Genomic DNA, 20,867 nt, shown 5'->3' with positions numbered 1-20,867 from the left:
AATGCGGGAAGATGATGTCTGTTACGGACCCCCACCAAGACTGTATCTGGTGTTTAAGCTCGGATCATGACGTCGATGGTTGTTCATCATGTCAAAAGATGAATCCGAAGGCGCTTCGTGAGAGGGAATCTAAACTTCTTGTTGCCAAACTTAAAGCAAGTAAGGTTAAAAGATCCTCGAAGCATTCGAAGAAGTCGAGATCCAGGTCAAGGTCTCGAGAGGCGTCGGCCTCGAAGTCATCATCCGGTCATGCTTCCGGTTCCCACAAGAAGCATAAGAAGAGGAGACACGGATCCCGTCATCATTCCAGATCGAAGTCTCCCAAAAGGATGAAGTCGAAGGTGATTCCTCCTCATGAGTCGGAAGGTGAGGCTTCGCCTTCGGAGTCGATGGTCCATTCTCCGACTCCAGTTCCGGATCCGACTCCGACTCCGTCTCCGGCTCCGTCTCCGGCTCCATCTTCGGCTCCGGAAGACACCGATGGAGTTCCTGTTGAGGAAGGGGCTTCGAATCCTGTTGAGGAAACAGATTCTAATGTGCCTCGAGGTCAGCCTGAGCATCCACCATTCCCGACTCCAGGTCAGGACCCTTCTGCGTTTTTAAACGCGATGTATGGTGTTTTCTCGAGGTCGTGGTACCCCTCTGGAGCGCCTTCGGGTCCCATGGGTCCTATGGCTTTCAATTTGGGTGTTCCACACTCTTATGCTCCAGCACCCTTCATGCCATATATGCCGGCTCCGACTCCGCTGTGGCAATATCAGGTTCCATCAAGATCGACGCCGATATCGACGCCGGCTCGGCCGAAGTCGACGACCCCGGTTCCGGCGTCACCGACTCCCTTGGATTCTATGGGGCAGCCTTCCAAGCCCTCGGATTCGATTCCGAAGTCGGCTCCGACGCCGTCGAATTCGGCGTTGGATTCGGCTGCACTTCGAGTCAAAATGAGATCTCGTAGAGAAGCTCAACGACTTCTGGAGGAGCAGAGAGCTAATGATTCATCTTCTGAGGTGGAGGAAGGTGAACTGGAAGGGGATTGTTTCGAAGACCTGGCGGATGCTAGTGGTCTTGAGTTTTCTCCGGAGTGGTCTTTGCCTTCTGGACCTGATGCTCCCTCTAGGGATGTTCAACCTTATCATGTTGTCATGAAGAAGGCAGCAGGACTTTTAGGTCTGACTTTGCCCTCTGTCGAGTTTAAATCGAATTTGTTGACGGAGGTTCTCCATTCTCCTAGTTCGTCAGTAGAACCTTTGCTCCCATTTAACGATGCCTTAAAGGATCCTATAATGGAAGTTTGGAAAAAGCCTTTTTCTGCTCCTGCAGTTGCAAAAAGTGTGGCTAGGAGGTATAGAGTGGCTCCTTAGGATCCTGCTTTCATATCTTCGCATCCTTCCCCTGAAAGTTTGGTAATTCAGGCCGCTTGCTCTAAAAAGTCGGTTGGGGCTTTTCCGCAGGTGCCTGGCGATAAAGAGGCCAGGAAACAGGATCAGGTCGCGAAGAAGATTTTTTCTTCGTCTAGCATGGCTTTGAAGTCTTCTAACGCCACTTGCCTCATGGGAAGATACATCCATGCTCTTATGGACTCTATAAGTTCTTTGGTCCCTAAGGTTCCTGAGGCTAGTAGAAAGGACTTTGAAGAGGCTTTATCTGACACTCAGGCAGCAGCTCGTCAGGTCATCCAAAGTGGACTTGATACAACAGATTCTGTGGCAAGGGCACGGCAGTTGCCACGAGGCGTTCAGCCTGGTTGAAGTCATCTGATTTTTCAGCGGATGTGCAGTCTGCATTGTTGGATTTGCCTTTCGATGGCGAGGGGCTTTTTGGGAAGAAGGCAGACGCGGCCTTGGAGAGATTCAAGGACAGCAGGGCAACTGCTAGATCTCTTGGCCTTCAGGTCAGGGGTTCTACGACCAGAAAGTTTAGAGGGTTTGGTCGCTCTTCCTTTCGGTCGTATAGACCTGCTCAGCAGCAGCAGCAACAACAGCAGCAGCAGAATACCTTATATAGGTCTTACAGAGGGAAGCAGAGAACACGTTCTCGAGGTCGTCAGGTCTCTTCCTCCTCCACCTCCTCCAACCCCCCAGCCACAGAAAAGCAGCCCTAGATCCGCCATTCAGGGTCATGTGGGTCCAGTGGGGGGTCGGCTTACCTACTTTCTACGAGATTGGGAATCGGTTACATCAGATCTTTGGGTTCTCAATCTCGTAGAAAATGGGTATGCCCTTTCCCTTTCGGGAATTCCCTCCCAATTACCCTCCTTGCCAGGGATATTGCTCAGAGGAACATCTGTTACTCCTACAGGAGGAAGTCCAAACTCTTTTGAGAAAAGGTGCGGTAGAGGTGGTTCCAGAGCAGGAAAGGGGTCGTCAGGGATGCTACTCCCGGTATTTCCTGATTCCCAAGAAGGATGGCAGGCTTCGTCCGATCCTGGATCTCAGGATCTTGAATTTTTATCTGAAGCAGGAGAAATTCAAGATGCTCACCCTTGCTCAGGTTCTTCAGGCTCTGCTGGAAGAAGACTGGATGGTGTCACTCGACTTGCAGGATGCGTACTTTCACATCCCAATCCTGAAGTCGCACAGGAGGTATCTCCGTTTTACGGTTGGGTCACAACACTACCAGTTTGCGGTCCTTCCGTTTGGACTTACTACTGCACCTCGGGTCTTCACCAAGGTGATGGCAGTGGTGGTGGCGGCCCATCTCAGAAGATTGGGGATTCCGGTATTCCCGTATCTAGACGATTGGCTGATCAAAGCGGAGTCGTCGGAGATTGTGCTTCATCATCTGCAGGAGACAACCCAGTTGTTGTACAGGTTGGGTTTTTCAATAAATGTACCCAAGTCTCACCTGGTGCCCTCCCAGCGCAACCTGTTCATAGGTGCAGTACTGGACACAACCGTATGTCGTGCATTCCCTCCTCCTCAAAGGATTCGCGACATACGAGAGATGATTCCTTTATTTTACAATGGAGCGGTCGTTCCAGTCTTGAAGGTCCTTCGCCTGCTCGGTCTGATGGCTTCATGCATTCTGTTGGTCAACCATGCACGCTGGCACATGAGGGCGCTCCAGTGGTGCCTCCGCAAGCAGTGGTATCAGCACAACGGAGATCTCAGGGAGTCAGTGAGGATCTCCAGAGAAGCTGCAGCGGATCTGTCTTGGTGGGGTGTGGAAGGCAATCTGTCACAAGGAAAGCCTTTTCAACTTCCCCCTTCGGTGGCCACAGTAATAACGGATGCATCCACTCTCGGGTGGGGTGCTCATCTGGGGGATCTGGAGGTCAAGGGCCTTTGGTCTCCAGAGGAAAGGTTGCTTCACATCAACCTTCTAGAATTGCGGGCGATACGTTTGGCGCTCAAGGCCTTCCTCCCTTCCCTTCGCGGTCAGTCTGTTCAGGTCCTAACGGACAACACGACCGCGATGTGGTACATCAACAAGCAGGGAGGAGTGGGATCGCAGTGTCTCTGCAGAGAAGCTCTGCGTCTCTGGTCCTGGGCTCAGGACCGTCAGATTTGTCTGATGGCAAATCATCTGGCCGGGGTTCTGAACGTTCGTGCAGACAGTCTCAGTCGGCAGTTCTCTGCCGACCACGAGTGGAGGCTTCACCCGGAGGTGGTTCACGACATCTTTCGGATGTGGGGGACTCCTCGGGTGGACCTGTTCGCCACTCACGAGAATGCGCACTGCCTGTCTTTCTGCAGTCTCCAGTATCCGATGCAAGGAGCCTTGGGGGGCGCGTTTCAGTTGAGTTGGAGAGGTCAACTCCTTTACGCGTTTCCCCCCATACCCTTGATTCCTCGGGTTCTGAGGAAGATTCGCCTAGACCGGGCCCAAGTCATATTGGTCGCCCCGGATTGGCCAAGAAGGGTGTGGTATACAGATCTTCTCCACCTCTCCTCTCACCCGCCGCTCCGTCTCCCTCACAGGGCAGACCTCCTCTCTCAGATGGAGGGGCAGGTTCTACACCCCCACCTCCAGACATTGCATCTTCATGCCTGGAGATTGAGCGGGGCAACCTGATTTCCTTTTCCCTCCCGCCTGACGTTGTGGATGTCATCTTGTCAGCCAGGCGTGACTCCACTAAGTCCATCTATTCTTATAGATGGGCGAAATTTGTCTCGTGGTGTGGGGAAAGGTCTATTGATCCTTTGAAGGCCCGTTTGTCTCACGTTCTCCAGTTTGCCCTTTCTCTGGCTCAGCAGGGTCTTGCTGTTGCCACGGTGAAGGGTTATCTTTCTGCGCTGTCAGCTTTTCTCTGTTTGCCTGACCAGCCTTCTCTTTTTAAGTCACCTGTGGTTTTAAGGTTTTTAAAGGGCCTTATAAATAAGTTTCCTCCTGTCCCTTTTATTGTGCCTCAGTGGGACTTGAATCTGGTCTTGACCTTTTTGATGGGTGCTCCTTTCGAGCCTCTCCACAAATGTCCCTTGAGGCTTCTTACCCTTAAAACAGTCTTCCTCGTTGCAATAACCTCGGCAAGGAGGGTAAGTGAGCTTCAGGCTCTTTGTCACAAGCCCCCTTTCTTGTCCATACATGCTGATCGAATGGTTCTCAGGACCAGGGCTGCTTTTCTGCCTAAGGTGGTAACTCCCTTCCACCTAGGGCAGTCCATTACTTTACCTTCCTTCTATCCTCCCCCTCACCCTTCTAAGGAGGAAGAGAGACTGCACCGTCTGGACCCTAAGAGGGCGGTGCCTTTTACTTGGACAGATCCAAGGACTTTCGCTTGGAGGACCAGCTCTTCGTTGGATTTGCTGGCTGCAAGAAAGGAAGGGCGGTCCATAAGAGAACTTTATCGAGATGGATTGTCCTCTGCATAAAGATCTGCTACTCTTTGGCCGGTAAGGAACCACCAGAGGGTATAAGGGCTCATTCAACTAGAGCTAAGTCTTCGACCTCAGCATTGGCTAGAGGTGTGCCTGTTGAGGATATTTGTAGAGCGGCAACTTGGTCTTCCCTCCACACTTTCGCGAAGCATTACTGCTTGGATTCCGAAGTGAGGAGGGACGGTCACTTTGCGCGCTGTCCTTCAGGATTTCCTGGTCTAGAAGAGTGGACACCCTCCTCCAGGAGTGGTGACTGCTGTGGGACTCTATTCACAAGGTGAGGAATCCACACGGCAGATGTATCTATCAGAAGAACAAGTTACTTACCTTCGGTAACGCTTTTTCTGGTAGATACTATATCTGCCTGTGGATTCCTCACTGACCCACCCGCCTCCCCGTTGTCCACTCTTCTATGCCAGAGTTACTGTAATGTAATGTATATATATTTTGTTGTCATGGAAATGTTCCAATTGCTTTCCTGCTTTTGCTTAACACTGTGTGTTTTGCCTTGATTATTGTGTACTATGTATACTTGTATATTTCTACTGTCATTGGTCCGTCCGTGTGCCTCGATGGCACGGAAAAAAGGGCGGAACTGATGTCATCACACCGGCGTGGGCCTGTTATAGGCGTCGGTGACGTCAGCGGAGTCGCGAGCGAGGTCGTGTCTCTATGACGTCAGGAGTCCACGTCGGCGCGAGGCTACAAAAAAAGAATTTCCGAATGTTGCTGACGCAAGGGGTATTCACAAGGTGAGGAATCCACAGGCAGATATAGTATCTACCAGAAAAAGCGTTACCGAAGGTAAGTAACTTGTTCTTTAGTGCCTCTCCTAGAACTGCCGTTTTGGTGGTGAAGAAGAAGTTATCTTTTACTTTAAGTTCAACACACAGTTTGGTTAGGTCACTGTTGCTTAAAGCCACACTTTGTGAAGTTTTTTCACTTCAAGGAAGAATCTTGTAACATATAGGACCGCTGATGTGAAATCGGGAATAATGGGAATGGAAACTCTATCGTATTGTATGTCTGTCATGGTTGCTTACCGGCGTAGGACTGTTAATTGATAGAGGCTCCAACTGCAACTACCTCACCTTTTGAATATTCCTGCCGGCATCAGACTGGATCTGGAAAATCTTCATCAGCATCCTTGTAGGTAGTGCTGATGGATCTGCACTGTCATTCCATGCCGGATGTGACGTGTGCAGCCCTATATAGGTGCCAACCATGCACACTCACATCAGTTCCCTTCTATCTGTGTCAAGCAGATCCAGACTGCTGGTCTCCCTTGAGATCTTTCTTTTGACTTTTCTAAAACTTTTTTAGTGTGCAAAGGACTATGTCACCTCCAAAATCTACTGAGTTTCAACCCTGTGGAGAATGTCACAAACAGATGTCTGTGACTTAGCCACATGTGGTTTGCCTGTGATGTTTGGGGTCTGATGCTGATGTGATCTAAATGTTTGGGTAAGTGCTAAAAAGTATGCAAGAAGTACAAACCGGACTCTCACCCATCCCATCATTCTCGAAATCTTGAGAAGGCGCAAAGGCGTTATCATTCCTTGAGGTCTCGCTTTCATAACTGTTCCTCTTTGGAGTTCATTCCAATCCTTGTTGCGTAACAACTGACATTTCTGGGGTTGTTGCTTCAACAGATTGAGGAATTTGGCAAGTTACTGGCTCCTTCTGGTGTGCCTACAGGCCCCAAGGAGCCGAGATGCCTCATAACTGGGATTCTGCTGATGAGTTTGCCCTTGGCGTCAGCTGGGCCCTCTGGGTTCGTTTCAGGATCTGGAGTGACCTTGGTACTGATTCCCTTTTGTGCACCACAACCTACGATGGACCATGGCCCACCAACACCAGTGCCTTCAAAGCACGATGGACAATCCATAGCGCTGTCCGATGCTGAGACTGCACCGATCTCAACAGAGGCCACGCACATATATGACTGTGTCGCAGCCAGTTAGCCCAGCTTCTGACTCTGATATGGTTCCTTTGCCAGGACTCATGCCCTACACAAATTATTTTGCACAGACTCGAACAATGTTTGCTATGAGGTTAGGGACAAACTTGGGCAACATTATCAAAAAGACAACTGATGGAGATCTCCAGGATGCCAGTCCCGATAAACAGGATTGGTTTTGCCTCCTTGCCCTACAACAGAAGAAAGCGCATCCTTTGCCATGGTTGTGCGAAGGGCAGAAGAGGTCTTAGATCTTCTGTTAGGGACTTGGGCAAAACTCTATTTCAGTCCTCATCATTCATCGGTTTGCCAGGAACCATCACATGCTCTGGATGATCCATATTTCCTCACCCTGCACCGTATTCCTGAAAGCATAGTGATCCAGGTCTTGACAGCCAAAATCCATCCTCATTCGTTCCCAACTACTCCCCCTGACAGGGAGTCCAAACGAATACAGACCTTTTCTTTCTGTAAACACGATCTGTGTCATTGGCCATTCTCATGCTTAATGGGATTCTGTGGCCCAGGTTCTTCCAATGGACACAATCAACTTGCTTAGAAGAGTCATAAGCACCAGTGTGGCACTTTAAAGGTATGCCTGGATGCACTCCACTGCATTTTCAGGAGACATTCAGGCGAGTCTGACAGAAATGCCATTCAACAGTTCCTGTCTTTTTGGGAAAATGGTGGTTGCGGCGCTTGAGCACTGAATAGTCCGGAAGACCACAGCACTCTCCCCGAGCCTTACTGCCCCCTCCCCGAGCCTTACTGCCCCCCTACGCCTGCACCATCAGCAATTGCGTCCCATTCGTGGCCATGATAGGGGCTTTCAGTCCCATCACACCTCCCTCCAACCTATACAGCAGTCACCACCCCCCAGACTTTTCATGGCTGAGGCACACACCACACACATGGCCAGCAGCGTGCACACCAGCCTTCTGCCCTTCCTGCTTCCGTAGCCTCTATGCCTCTTTAGTGTTCCCTTGCTGGCACACAACCATCCTGTCAAAGGCAGGATCTGCAAGTTTCTGTCAGGGTGGCTGGCAATAACTTCGGACAAGCGGGTTCTGTAAATTGTTCAGACTCCTCTAGATGTTTCCTCATCCAGAGAGCAGCTGATCGAGAGACACCAGGCCCAGTTGCAGCAGGAAGTGTTGTCCATTTTGGTCAAAGGAGTCTCAGAGAGGGTGCCATCGCTGGAAGTTGATACTGGTTGGTATTCGTGATACTTCCTGGTGTCAATAAAGGATGGAGGCTACCGTCTCATCTTGGATCTCCACCCCCCTCAATTCCTTCCTGCGAAAGGACAACTTTAAGATGGTTAACTTTGACCCCGGTCTTGTCTGCTCTCGATCCTGGAAACTGGCAACCTGAAGGGTGCTTTTTTCCTGTAGGCCCACCAATGCTACCTTCTGTTCATTGTGGCACAGGAGTTTTTTCAGTTCATCATGATCCCCTTTAGCCTCACTAACACCCCTTGGTTTTCTTGAAAGTGGTGATGGTTGCAGCACTTCTTCAGAGGTTGCGGTTCTGACTCCTCGAGGACTTGTTGTTTAAGGAAGGTGGGCTCGACACAGGTAGACATCACCCCCCTCCATGGCGAACCTCATAACAATGTTGGGGTTTATTTTCAACATGCCAAAGTCACACATGATTCCTTTACAGACGCTCCCTTCCATCAGAGCCGTTCTAGTGCAGTTTTGCATCGATCTCTCGCCAGAAAGGATAGTCCAGGACTTTCGGGCTGTGATCCCAGTGTTTCAGCCTCTGTCTTGAACCCTTGAAAGCTGACTCTGAGGATGCTGGGACTGAAAGCCACCTTCACCCTGCTAGTCAAGCAGGCCTGAAGTATCAGTCGGCAGAGCACAAGGAAGATCATTCTGATCTGGATTCCAGAGGAGCATGCAAAAGGCCTGAAGTGATGCCTATGGGACTACGAGTGGGTCAGTCTCGGACCCCTCTGTACCTCACCCAGAGCTAACAGTAGTAACCAATGCTTCACGTCTGTGTTGGGGAGGTAATCTGGGGAGGTCAGAGGCGCCTGATCTTGAGGAGAGGCAGAGATTGGTATCAACTTTCCGGATCTGAGGGCCATCCGCTTGGCGTTGAATGCCTTCTTTCCATCCGTCAAAGGGAAGCTGGTGCGGATTCTGACAGAGAACACCACTTTCATGTGATTCTGCAACATGCAGGGCAGTGTGGGGTATTGGACTCTTTGGCAGGATGTTTTGCATCTCTGTAGATGACTAGAACATCAAAGAATTCTTCTGGTGGCACACCAGCTGTCCGGTACCTTGAATGCTAGAGCAGACGAATTGAGCTGTCGACTCCTAGTGGATCATGAATGACAACTACTAAATCCCGAGATGATGCAGGGTCTTCCCCAGGAATGGGGAGAGCCCTGGTTCCATCTCTTTGCAACTAACAAGAAGGTGCAATATTTTCTCTTTTTAATTGTGGAGTTTCCAAGGTGTCTCTTGCTCAGAGATGCGTTCCTCATAGTGTGGAATTCGGGACTCCTGTATGCCTTCCAGCTGATACCTCTCCTGCCCCGAGTTCTGCAGAAGATCAGGAACAGGGTCCAAGTCTTCCTAGTGTTCCCGATTGGGAATGGAAACTATGCTATCCTGAACTCCTGGGCATGAGCATCTGTCTCTGCCACTTCGGGAGGACTTCCTGTTACAGCAGCAGGGCATAGTCCTGCACCGGAACCTCTGCAACCTGTTCCTCCAGGCGTGTGAGATTGAGCAGTGGCAGTTGAATGCTTTTGACCTTCCTGTGGCTGTCTGTCATCTTGACAGCCAATCGTCCCTCGACCACATCTATTTATGCCTGCTGTTAAGATATGTTTGGGTCCTGGTGCACTTCGAAACATTGACCCACTCCATGCCATGCTCCGAAGTTTTATTGTTTATGTTGTCCCTTACCCAGCAAGACCTTGCTTTGGGCACTGTTAAAGGGTACTGCTGGCTTTATCAGCCATTTTACGATTGCTGGATCAGCCCTCATTGTTCGTATCTCTGGATGTGATGAGTTTTCTTTATGGGTTACAATATGTTTCCCCTTCACAGTTTGTTATGCCTCAGTGGGACTTAAATCTTGTTCTAACATTCCTTATGTGTGTGCCCTTAAGCCTTTACATAGTTGTTGTCACAGGTTCCTTACCCACAAGGCTGTCCTTCTTCTCAGCCAAGCTGGATCTGTGGACTCAAACCTCCTGCCTCCCGTACTTAGTGACTCCTTTCCATGTTGGCCAAATCATCGCTTCTCTGGTGGTGTTTCCACCATCTCATCACCCCTCTAAGAAGAAGGAGGGATTCCACCAGCTGGATCCAAAAAGGACACTCAGCTTTTATATTGATCGTACCAGAGAACACCAAGTGGAAAAACAGCTAAAGAGGCCCATCCCTCCCTTGCTCATACTCTGCATTAAGATCTGCTATGCGCTGGCAAAAGAAACACCCCTGGACATTTGTCAAACTGGGTGTCGCTTCATACGTTCACAAGGCACTATTGTCTGTATTGCCAGGTCTGCCAAAAAGGGCATTTTGCATGCTTGGTCGTTCAAGACGTTTTGGTTTAAGCCAGTTCACAGACCCACCTCCTGGGAGGCATTGCCTCGGTATCTATGCAAAAGGTGAAAAATCTGCAGTAAAAAGTTTCATTAAGAAGCACAGGTTACTTACCTTTGATAACGCCTTTTCTGATAGAAAAAAAGGTGGGCAGGTGGTGGTAATTATGGAGGTGTTGATGCTAGCAGTGTGCACGGGGGAGAATGGTTCTTCCAATGTTGTACATGAAGTGGGGGCATGGACCTTAGAGGGGCTTCTGAGTGCATGGTATTCATCAGGGCTGTGGTTTCCTCATTCAAGAGAGGCTTCCAGTTGCTTAAATGCTGTTTGACGATGAAGCAGTTGTCCGGTTGAGAGGTGGAGTTCTTATGAATATGCTGTGTGTTGAGTGTGTTGTAGATCTTGGCAATCTTCTGTTCGAAGAAGTTGAAAGGTCGTTGCAGAGTGTTTGGGATGGGATGATGCTGTTAGCAGCTGTGGGGTTGGATAACTCCTTGACAATACTGAAGAGTTATTTGCCGTTGTTGGAGCTGGCTTCGAGTCTGAGACTGGGGGCCCTTTTATTTGTGTCTCGTAGTTCGTGGCTTTGTATGTTGATTTTGTGGTGTTTTTGTCAAGTCTCAAATTTTTCTCACGTTGTTTGTAGTGGCACTTGAACTGCCTGACGTAGTTTGTGTACCAGTCGGGTAGTTTGTTGTTTTTGTACCTCTTGTTTCTGGTGTGAGCAATGCGGTTGGCGCAGTCAGCGAGACATTTATGAAAGAGCTTCTTGTCAACTTCGAGGTTCCCACTGTTGTTAGGTGGGCTTTCCTGTAGGGTCTTGGACTAGTTTTCTTCAGATATTTTGCCTCAGTGTCTTGATGGTGCTCTGGGTTTTTCAGGTGAGGTTGCTTGGTGGGTGGGTATTTGGAAGTGTATGATGTAGTGGTCGCACCATGTGAGCGGGGTCGTGTTGGTGGTGATCCTAATGTTGGAGTAGGAAATAGGGTTGAGGTTGTGGCCGGCTCTTTGGGTTGGTCTTTGGAAGAGCTGGGTGAGTCCAAAGTTCCAGAGGCTGTCGAGGAGGGCTTTGAAGTTATGGTCTGTGGTATCTTCCAGATGGAAATTGAAGTCCCTGAGGAGGATGTAGCTGATTGATCTGAATGAGAGGTGAGCGATAAAGTCTGCGATGTGGTTGCAGAATTCTGTGTGGGCCCCAGGAAACTGTAGGTGAGGGTTCCCTTAGTTTTTTGTGTGCCGTACTCCTGCTCGCCGATAGGTGGTGTCATTTGGCTCCGCGTAGCTTCATCCACACCGTTAGTGATGTGTGCGGTGCCTATACTAGTAAAAAGGGGTACTGCTCGCAAACAAATTTCAAGGTAAGGATTCTGTGGCTAGATAAAGTCTTTACCAGAGAAGGTATACCAAAGGTAAGTAACTTGCTCTTTTTGTCTTTAAAAAAAAAAATGTTGAAGTAGTGCAGTCGTTTCTAGGTAGTACAGGGGTAATGTAGTACTGCAGAAATACATAAACGAGAAAACTATTACATTAAAAATGGAAAATGCACTGCAGTACACTTTGTGTGAAATATGGTGTACTACAGTGTATTTTATTTTTTGGTAGTACTGCGGTACTCCGTACACTTTCCCAAAAAAGACTGGTGCATGTACAAGGAAAAGTCAGTCTTCAGAGCGAGAGGGTGCCCTGGGAAAAGGAACAAGGTTTGGGGAGCTTGGAACCGCTACAAAGGCGACATTTGTCTCCCACCTAGTCAACAGGCAGACACTGACACTCTGGATACCCCCTGATCTAATCAAGAATATAAGTGTAGTGTATTAAGTACTGTATACAATGTCATTGAGAAATGGTAAAGTCGCCTGCTTGTAATTAATTGGTGTATGATGGTCGAACTGTTTAATATAAAGAATTATAAAAAAAAAATTCTTACTTGGGCCAACCAGCTCTTTAATTTTTGATGATGTATGATTGGTTGTAGGAAGACTAGGGCAAGACAAATGCCTGATATGTTTACTATTTTTGTAAGGTTCCTGAAAATTGTTTTCTTTATCCTCTTTTTAACCAGGAAGCGAAAACAACTCTCTCTATCTGTATTACAAGGGACTCTCAAAAACGCTGCTCACTTTCAAGTTCGACACAGTTAAAAGTGTGCTGGACAAGGATCGGAAGGAGGATGACACCAATGAGTTTGTCAGCGCAGTGTGTTGGCGGGCGATGCCTGATGGGGTAAGGTCATGCTTGGATTACCTTCTGTTCAAGGTGTCTTTGCTTAAATCTGTTTAGTGCCCCATTGCAGGGAAGTGTTATAGTAGTTCCTGTAATTATGCCACATTCACTTAGTTTGATGGTTTTGTCATATGCATGTTTAATAATCCATCATGGGAATACAGGTAATTCTCTCACTTAAGTCAAAGTTTGTTCCTGAAAATTATGCCTTTAGTCAAAACATTGTAACTTGAAATTTAAGCAACTCAAGCTTTCTTTATCCCTCACGCCTGTCTAATCCTGTTTTTTGCAAACCTCTGTTTTGTGAATTAGTAGTGCCAGTCTGAATAATACTAGTCTTAGTGACCCAGTTACCTTGAAGTAGAGAACTCCTTGAACCTGTATTAATATTCAACAATTATGAACCATCCTCCTACCTAGACCTTACAGTACTGGGACGAGAAATTGGACCTTTGGACAAACAGTGCTTTTATGACCAGGGGTTGTGATACAAACAGTACTGTGTATTCTGCATTGTAATATTTCCACTAATATCCACAAACATAGAATATTCTTGGCTAAATTTTTTTGATAAGCAAATGTTATTGATTTTAAAAACATAGAAACAAATCAGCCAATGCACGGAAATCACAGATATAAGTTCATTCACATCATCACTATACCCCCCAATCACGATCTCCATAAAAATGCCTAGCGAAAGCTTGAATCCGGTTAACCTGGTCCTTCCACAGCCCCCAGCCATTTCCCCCACATTCTGCGATATTTCCTGACACGCCCCTTAGCTGTATACATGGCTTTCTCTTAGTTCGCACACCAGTCCACCCCTCTTCGCGACCTCTCCAGGGTAGGAGGATCAGGGCTTATCCATGCCGCCTCATTGTCCCGCTTGGCCACCATCATATCTGTGTTGTAGAACAAATTATCATTCTTGGACCCATCCAGCCCATCAGTGATCCCCAGCAAGGAGTGACGTGGGTCGTGAGGAACTTCCTAGCCCAATACCTCCGTTAGCTCTCCCTCAATGAATCCCCAGAACTGCCCCAAGCTGGGGCATGACCAAACCATATGGTGGAAGTCGGCCGGGGCATGCTTACATCTTGCACATGACGCATCTGGGTGCAAACCTGCTCGCTGCAGGCGCAGGGGGGTGAGGTACACAGCGTGTAAATAATATAACTGAATCGGCTTGATTTTGGCCGAGACAGTGATTATTCTGGGGGCCATAAGGGCATTGCGCCAATCTACATCATCAAGGCGGCCCACCCATTGGTCCCTCAACTTGTCTAGTGATGTTGGAGTGTTATTAACTAGGGTGCAAAATTCGGGAGACGCCCCCCCCTTACCCAAGTGGCCTATCACCGTCTGATCCTCGGTGGGGCTGTATTCGGGGAGCCTCGTGTCGCCCGTAATGTGTTTGAGGAGGACATGTCTCAACTGCAGATATTTAGAGCGCTGGGAGGAGTGTAGGGAATATAGAGTTTGGAGCTCCTGGAAGGACAACATCTGACCCCTTGCCCACACGTCCCCTAACTGGGAGATACCAATAAGGTCCCAAGTTTTAAATCCCCACAACCCACTGACCTCCCAAAGCCAAGCCCCCTGCCAAAGGGGAGTACACTGGGAAAGCTTTCCTGACCACCCCGTGTGTCGGAGCGAGGCGCACCATGCCAGCAACACTGAGCGCGTCACCTCAGGTGGTCGGTTCGGAATGGGCTCCCCATATAGCATGGCTTGGACGTCCGCAATCCCCAGTTCGCTCAATTCAAGCCTATAGGCTGGATTCGACCAGCCCCCACTAAACCAATCGTGGACCACTAATAGGCATACCGCCAGAAAATACTGATATAGGTGTGTCACCCCCATGCTGCCGTCATAAAAGGGAATCTGACAAGCAGACAGAGCCACCCGGGCCCGTCCCCCACTCCAGAGAAACTTAGTGATTAGACTGTCCAGCTCCCTAAACCAGAACCTAGAAAACCAGCAGGGGATGTTCTGCAGGACGTAAAGGAACCTGGGGAGGATCATCATTTTAAACAGAGCCACCCTCCCCAGGGGGTTCAGAGGCAGCGTTTTCCATTTGAGGAGGTCCTCCCTAGCCTTCTTAGCCAAGGGGGCCACGTTGAGGGACCAGCCTAGCTCAGGAAGAAGGTTGATCCAGATCCCCAGATATTTAAAGGACTGCCTCCGGAGCGGTATAGTGGACTGCCAGTCGAAGCACTCTCCAGAGAGATGCAGGGGGACCAACACGGACTTCCCAGGGTTAAGCCGTAACCCTGAGGCCTGCTCAAAAGCATGCAAGATCCGGTGGCACTGTGGCCCGGAGGAGGCGGGGTCAGGCAAGAAGACAAGCACATCATCCGCGTATAACGCGATCTTGTCCGTGTCCGTATTTGGCCATTCCCATCCACGGAGGCGGTCCAAAGGTTCCATCGCCAGGGCGAATAGCAAGGGAGAAAGGTGACATCCCTGCCTAGTACCCCTGGCGATGGGAAAGGCCTCCGACAGTACCCCGTTAACCAGGACTCTCGCTCTCGGGTGGGCCTAGAGGACCCGGACCAGAGAATAGAAGTGGGGCCCGAACACCATCTCGGCCAGCACGCCCTGTAGATATGCCCAGTCCACTGAATCAAAAGCTTTTTCAAAGTATATGGAGGGGTAAGCAGGTGCTGATGTGCCAGAGCCGACTGCAGTCTTCGGAGGCAATGGCGGGTCTCCCACTGAGGCATGAACCCGCATTGATACGGGTGCACCAATAAAGCCAAATAGGGTTTCAACCACTGGGCCAGAATGGTGGCATAGAGTTTCATTTCGGTGTTAAGGAGGGATATAGGGCGGTATTCTGCACACACTCGGGAGGGAGGCTGGGATTTCGGAAGAACCACAATGGTGGCAATGTCCGTTTCCAGCGGAAACAAACCTTTGTTCACGGCTTCCTTAAACAAGTTTGCTAGGTGGGGGACTAGAGTGCCTCGGTAGGCCACATAATATTCCTGCGGCAGTCCATCCGGACCCGGGGTCTTACCCGGAAAGACCAGGGCGATCGCTTCCTCAATTTCTTTCAATGAGATGGGGCGCTCTAGATCCCTCTGGGCCGCTGGTTCCAACGTAGGAAGGCGCACCCCGCCCCGGTCAAGGAGAGCAGCGCCGGTCAGCCTGGGGTCTTGTGCCGCATACAGCTTCCGATAGTATGCGGCAAAGGTATTTGCCATTGTCATGGGAGCATGGTGCACCACTCCAGCTGTGTCGACCACTTCCGGAATGATACGGTTCGCCCTGGGATATGTGGCCAGCCTATGTAATATCATACCGTTCCTGTCTCCCCAGCCGTAAACTCTTGCCACCGAAGACCTCCAGAGTAGCTTGGCCGCGTCCAGGGATAATTGCTTAATGTCGTCCCGAATAAGGCCAAATTGTCGATTCTGGGCAGCGTCCTCTGATGTGGATAGAAGCTGCTCCAAGCGAAGCCCCGGCGCCTCCTTGGAAAAGATCTCCTGCAGCTGTGCTTGCCTCTGTATTTTAAGCTGCCGCTTTGCGAAACCCTTGACGCTCGCCTTCCCCGCCTCCCACAGGGTACCCGGGGATGCCACCGACCCCTAATTGGTATCAAAGTATCGTGTAAACTCTTTCCCAATCTCTTTCTTGTAATCTTTATCGTGAAGAAACCAGGCATTCATCCTCCATGTTTGGCGGGCCGCAGGAGGGGGGCCCCTGAACTAAGGAGTATCGGGGAATGGTCGCAAGTGCCTCTTGGGAGGATACGGACATCGACAAACAGTGAACATTCACGCGTGGGGACAAAGATAGCATCTATGCAGGCTTGGGTATGGTGGTCCGCGGATGTGTGCGTGAATTGGATACTGCGCGGGTGCCAAGTGCGCCACGCATCACAAAGCCCCAGGGACTCAGACCATTTCCGCAGGTGTTTCGCACTCGCCACCCGAGCAGCCGAAGGGGTTCCCGATGTATCGAGGGCGGGGGCTAAGGCTGCATTGAAGTCTCCCGCGATGACCATGTTGCCTGCGGGCATATCGTGTAACAAAGAAGCTGTGTGTGCCAAAGTGGGCGCAAGCATAGAGGGAGGGGCATATATGGACATGAGAGTGAGGGGTGTACCAGCCAATGACCCACAAACCGTCACAAATGAGCCGTGGGGGTCATGCACCACTTGGGAGAGGACAAAGGGCAGTGTACGCTTTAGGAGGATTGCCACCCCGCGTGAGCCCCTGGAAAAGCCAGAGTGCCATACCCTGTCGTAGCCATAACGAACCAAGAAGGGGCAGCAATTACCCAGAAGGTGTGTTTCTTGAAGCATGAAGATGTCTATGTGGAGACGCTGCGCGTACCTTTAAACCGCTGTATGTTTGTGGCGTTTGTGGCGGTCCAGCAGACCGTTGACATTCCACGACAAGACGTGGAGAATTCCCATAGGGGAGGTGTTATCTGTCATGGTAGACTGCTCTTGGTCTAGGCGAAGCGCATGACTTGGAGTGTATAGTCATGCCTGGACGCCTAAGGTGGTGCATGTGATCACATATTGCGGGGACACACCCACCCCTCCCACCGGTAAGTTGTGGCATTCTGTGATAGCTGAAACAAAAAACAACACATAATAGAACAACATACCGGACAAAACAGTCCCAAACCCTCACCCCCACCCTACACTTCAGGAACAGAAGCATCTGTTGACCCCCCAATAAACAACACCCAGTACACAGGGTGAGCAACCACACTAAAACGCCTGGGAATAGGGAAGCGTGGAGGACCCCTCCTCATGAGCGATTGTGTATTGACAAAGACCATCTATTCTTGTCTAAATTTAGGGTTTCAGTAATACTTCATTTAAAAAAATTGCATATTTATTTAGTTATAGGTGGTGAAATGCTGTTAGTTCTCAAATGCAAGCACAACCTCCATAGTCAAAAAAGGGTAATTGTTTTCAGCATTCTTTCCACGCATAAATAATACATAAAGCAACATGGTTGCATGAGATAACAAATATGATGCAGCAAGAGAAGAGCCTAAAATCTTTGATGGAAGAGAGTATATGAAGGAACATTAGCATGATAGGCTGACTAAAGCACAGTGAACATTTCCCAGTTCATTTATTTGAGCCAGCAGCTCCCTTATCCTAGCATATCTTGCACTGGTGCTTGCCTCTTGGGCTCTGTTTTTTAATCTCATGTTGAGAGGACATCAGAACACTTCTAGGGTTTTCTTACCGTGTATTTGTGAGGTATTCCCATCAGAAGTTGATGTTTTTCAACTTTATTCAATTTCATTGGAGTATTTGGAGCTTTCTTTCGTTGAAAAGCATCTTCTTTGATAGAACAAATTGCAAATTTGATCAATAAATGACTGAAAGTCTTAGCAGGATTTTTCCTCCGTTGGAAACTGGAAGATTTTAGGAAAGTGGAAGAAAAGAACAAAACAGCAAAGGATGGCTAGAGGAGGTGTGCCTTCCAGTATACCCATATCCACTTAACAAAGGCATTCTTAAATGATGAGCTCTAAGGAGAAGAAGCCGCCATCATCGTCACTGAGACTATTCCTGGGTTATGTTTAGAGACTGAGTAATTATACCCTCTTGACATGCTCTCCCTTAAAGGTCAACTCTGCTGCAAGTATGACACTGAAACAAAGAAACATTCAGATGTTGCAGGAGAAACCCACCATCTGTATACCAAAGCGTTCCATGCCATTGTACTGACTATCAAGGCTCTCATGGTCTTCGACGTCAGCACTGTCTTCGTCACATCATTTTGTATCAAGATCAACTTAGAGACACTGTCAGAGAGATCGGTGTTTGTACATTTGACGTTGACAATTACTTCTCTGTCTCCTTCTGGACAGCTGTCCTTACCTACTCCAGCATCTTCCTCTGCTACCAACCAGGCCTCCAGTGATAATTCACTTCAGGTCTTCTACAACCACTTCTTATTCCCCCTAATCCACTCATGGTTCCAAAGGACACTTGCATTCCACTTAAAATGAATATTCCCCCTTCCCCACGTGTGCAGTCTTTTGTTCTGTGAGTCCTGACCGTTCGCCATTGCACATCCCAGATGCACAGAGTTTCCTTGAAAACTACAGAGGAAAAGATCTGCATACAGCTGTAGTCTTAGGCATGTGTCTTCATTCTCTTTTATTTTCTTCTTTATATTAATTTAATTAAAGATTACAATCATGGTCTCAGGCAAATGTCAATGTACAATCTGTGGCCCTCACAAGTTCTGCCTGTAAGGCACAATAATTCATACCATAAAATATTGTAAACAGGATTATGGAAGGGAAAAGGGGGTGGGGGAGGAGATGAAGATTGTGTTGCAATTCGAATTTCAGACAAACATTAATGCACTTCACAAAAAACTTGGCAATATCAAAATATGAGAACATAGTAACATGTAACGTTTATGAATATAAAAGACGCTGAACAGCATAGGATATACGATTACAAATAAATATGCTCTATCCTAACCAATTCAAGGGGATGATAGGACCACGTTTTTACACCCATGGGCATCACTTCCACTGTGGTTCAGAAAGTTTTACTAACTTCTAGATGGATTCTCTGGGATTTGGCCACACAAAGTTATCTCATCAAGAAAAGCTGCTCAAACCTGTAAGAAGATCTCTGTCTCGTCTTGTTCTCTGTATACAATCCTCTTGAAAAAAGCGATCTTGTACATTTCAGTCAACCATTCAATATGTTTGGGGATGCCAGTGTTCAAATATAACTTGTTTAACTACCATCAGCTCCATTGACAGGAGGCAGCGTTCGTGGTTTGTTAGGTGGTGGATATAAGTGCTATCATGAAGAATTACAAAGTGCTTTGGAAGGGGAATGGGTAGGTTTAAGGACCTGTTAAGAGTGGTCTCTGTTTTAAGCCCATAATGCAAATGTGCCTGGACAATCGTGTAGAAAGTGTGTAGTGTCACCATGTGGTTGATAACATCAGCAACAACAATTCAGTGTTGCAGTAAACCCCATTCTCCATAGCTTCTTAAGAGTCCAATACCAATCATGTATTGATTTGAAGAAACAACATTTAATTCGAGATTCCCATACCTCACAATCACGCTCTCAAGAATCCCTTTCCAGTACTCTTGTGTGTAAACTATTTGTAGCTTTTCTTGCCATCTATATTTGGAATGCAATTAGCCGATACACGCGATCTTCAAATGCAAGTACATAGAAAGAGTGGTGGTCTGGGTCTCCCATCCTTGGAGAAATATCATGCAGTCTTACACCCAGCGCAACTTACCTATATGAGACCACACTTAGAGGACCCTCCATTATGTGTTGCCCTTGAACAAAATCTTACCATAAATATACCTGGTATGCGAATAATTAATAAACATTAAGCTCTGGCCTTTTTGACCTGAAACCCTGTCTGTCATTCAAGCTGTGGTGAAGATTTGGACCAAGGCTCATAGGTGTTTCAAAATTGATACCCACAAGCATAAATAGACTTTCCTATGGCATAATGCACACATTAGTACTGGAGGGCACACACTCCCTGGGAGCTGTGGCAACAGGTGGGTATCCTGACTATTGACCAGCTTCTTACAAAGTAGAATCTCAAGACATTTGAAGTCCTCGATGAGCAATATCATCTTCCCTACCAACAGCATCCCTCCGCCACTGCCTATGCTGCATGCTAGTGTGCTACCATTGGAAATCCAGTCAGTACTATATTTGTATAACGTTTCCAGCCGGGCAGAGGTCAGATATTTAATATTTTAAATTCAAATAGGAACAATAGAGACAAAACAATTTGTAAGTGGGACACAAGCCTGCATCCAACTAAACCAAGAGGGACAAACAATGAAGAACACAAAAGGCTCAGGCAAAGCTGTAGGTTTGTTAAACACACAATTTTCAATGTAACAAACAAATTGCAAGAGAACTCCTTTACACATTAAGTGACAATTTAGAGCAGTGTATAAGGTGTATCTGGTGTCAACGGCGTTTCGATCCATATATACAATAAATAAACACTTACAAATTGTTTTGGCTGTATTGTTCCTATTTGAATTTAAAATATTAAATATTTGTTTATTGGGATTTTACATTACATGTTACTTATTGACTTCTGACATCATTATAATGCATTAACACATGACTGCAATCGGGAGCGGAGTAAGTGTAAGTAATAGCCTTCACAGTTTTTCTGCATTACAGCCACTATAAAAACTCAGACGCTGGAGAAACTGTCTAGGAGGAGCCCTCCTGTTGGTTTGTGCTTTTCACTGGTAGCATCATACAATCCAGCCGGGCGTGCTTCCGATGGGCAT

At 48.1% G+C, this 20,867-nt stretch overlaps 1 protein-coding gene across 1 annotated transcript in view; it reads left to right on the top strand.

Moving 5' to 3' along the window:
• Nucleotides 1-20,867, top strand: part of COP1 (COP1 E3 ubiquitin ligase) — a 922,999-nt gene that overhangs the window by 713,957 nt on the left and 188,175 nt on the right. Inside the window, exon 18 of the mRNA XM_078642019.1 lies at nucleotides 12,412-12,572. Within this exon, the coding sequence (XP_078498145.1) occupies nucleotides 12,412-12,572 (161 nt within the window). The remainder of the gene's footprint in view (nucleotides 1-12,411; nucleotides 12,573-20,867) is intronic.

The sequence above is a fragment of the Lissotriton helveticus genome, chromosome 1_1 (genome assembly GCF_964261635.1).
Source record: "Lissotriton helveticus chromosome 1_1, aLisHel1.1, whole genome shotgun sequence".
In the NCBI taxonomy this organism is placed as follows: Eukaryota; Metazoa; Chordata; class Amphibia; order Caudata; family Salamandridae; genus Lissotriton; species Lissotriton helveticus.
Note: the sequence above shows the minus strand (reverse complement) of the source record. Positions and strands in the feature narration are given on the sequence as shown.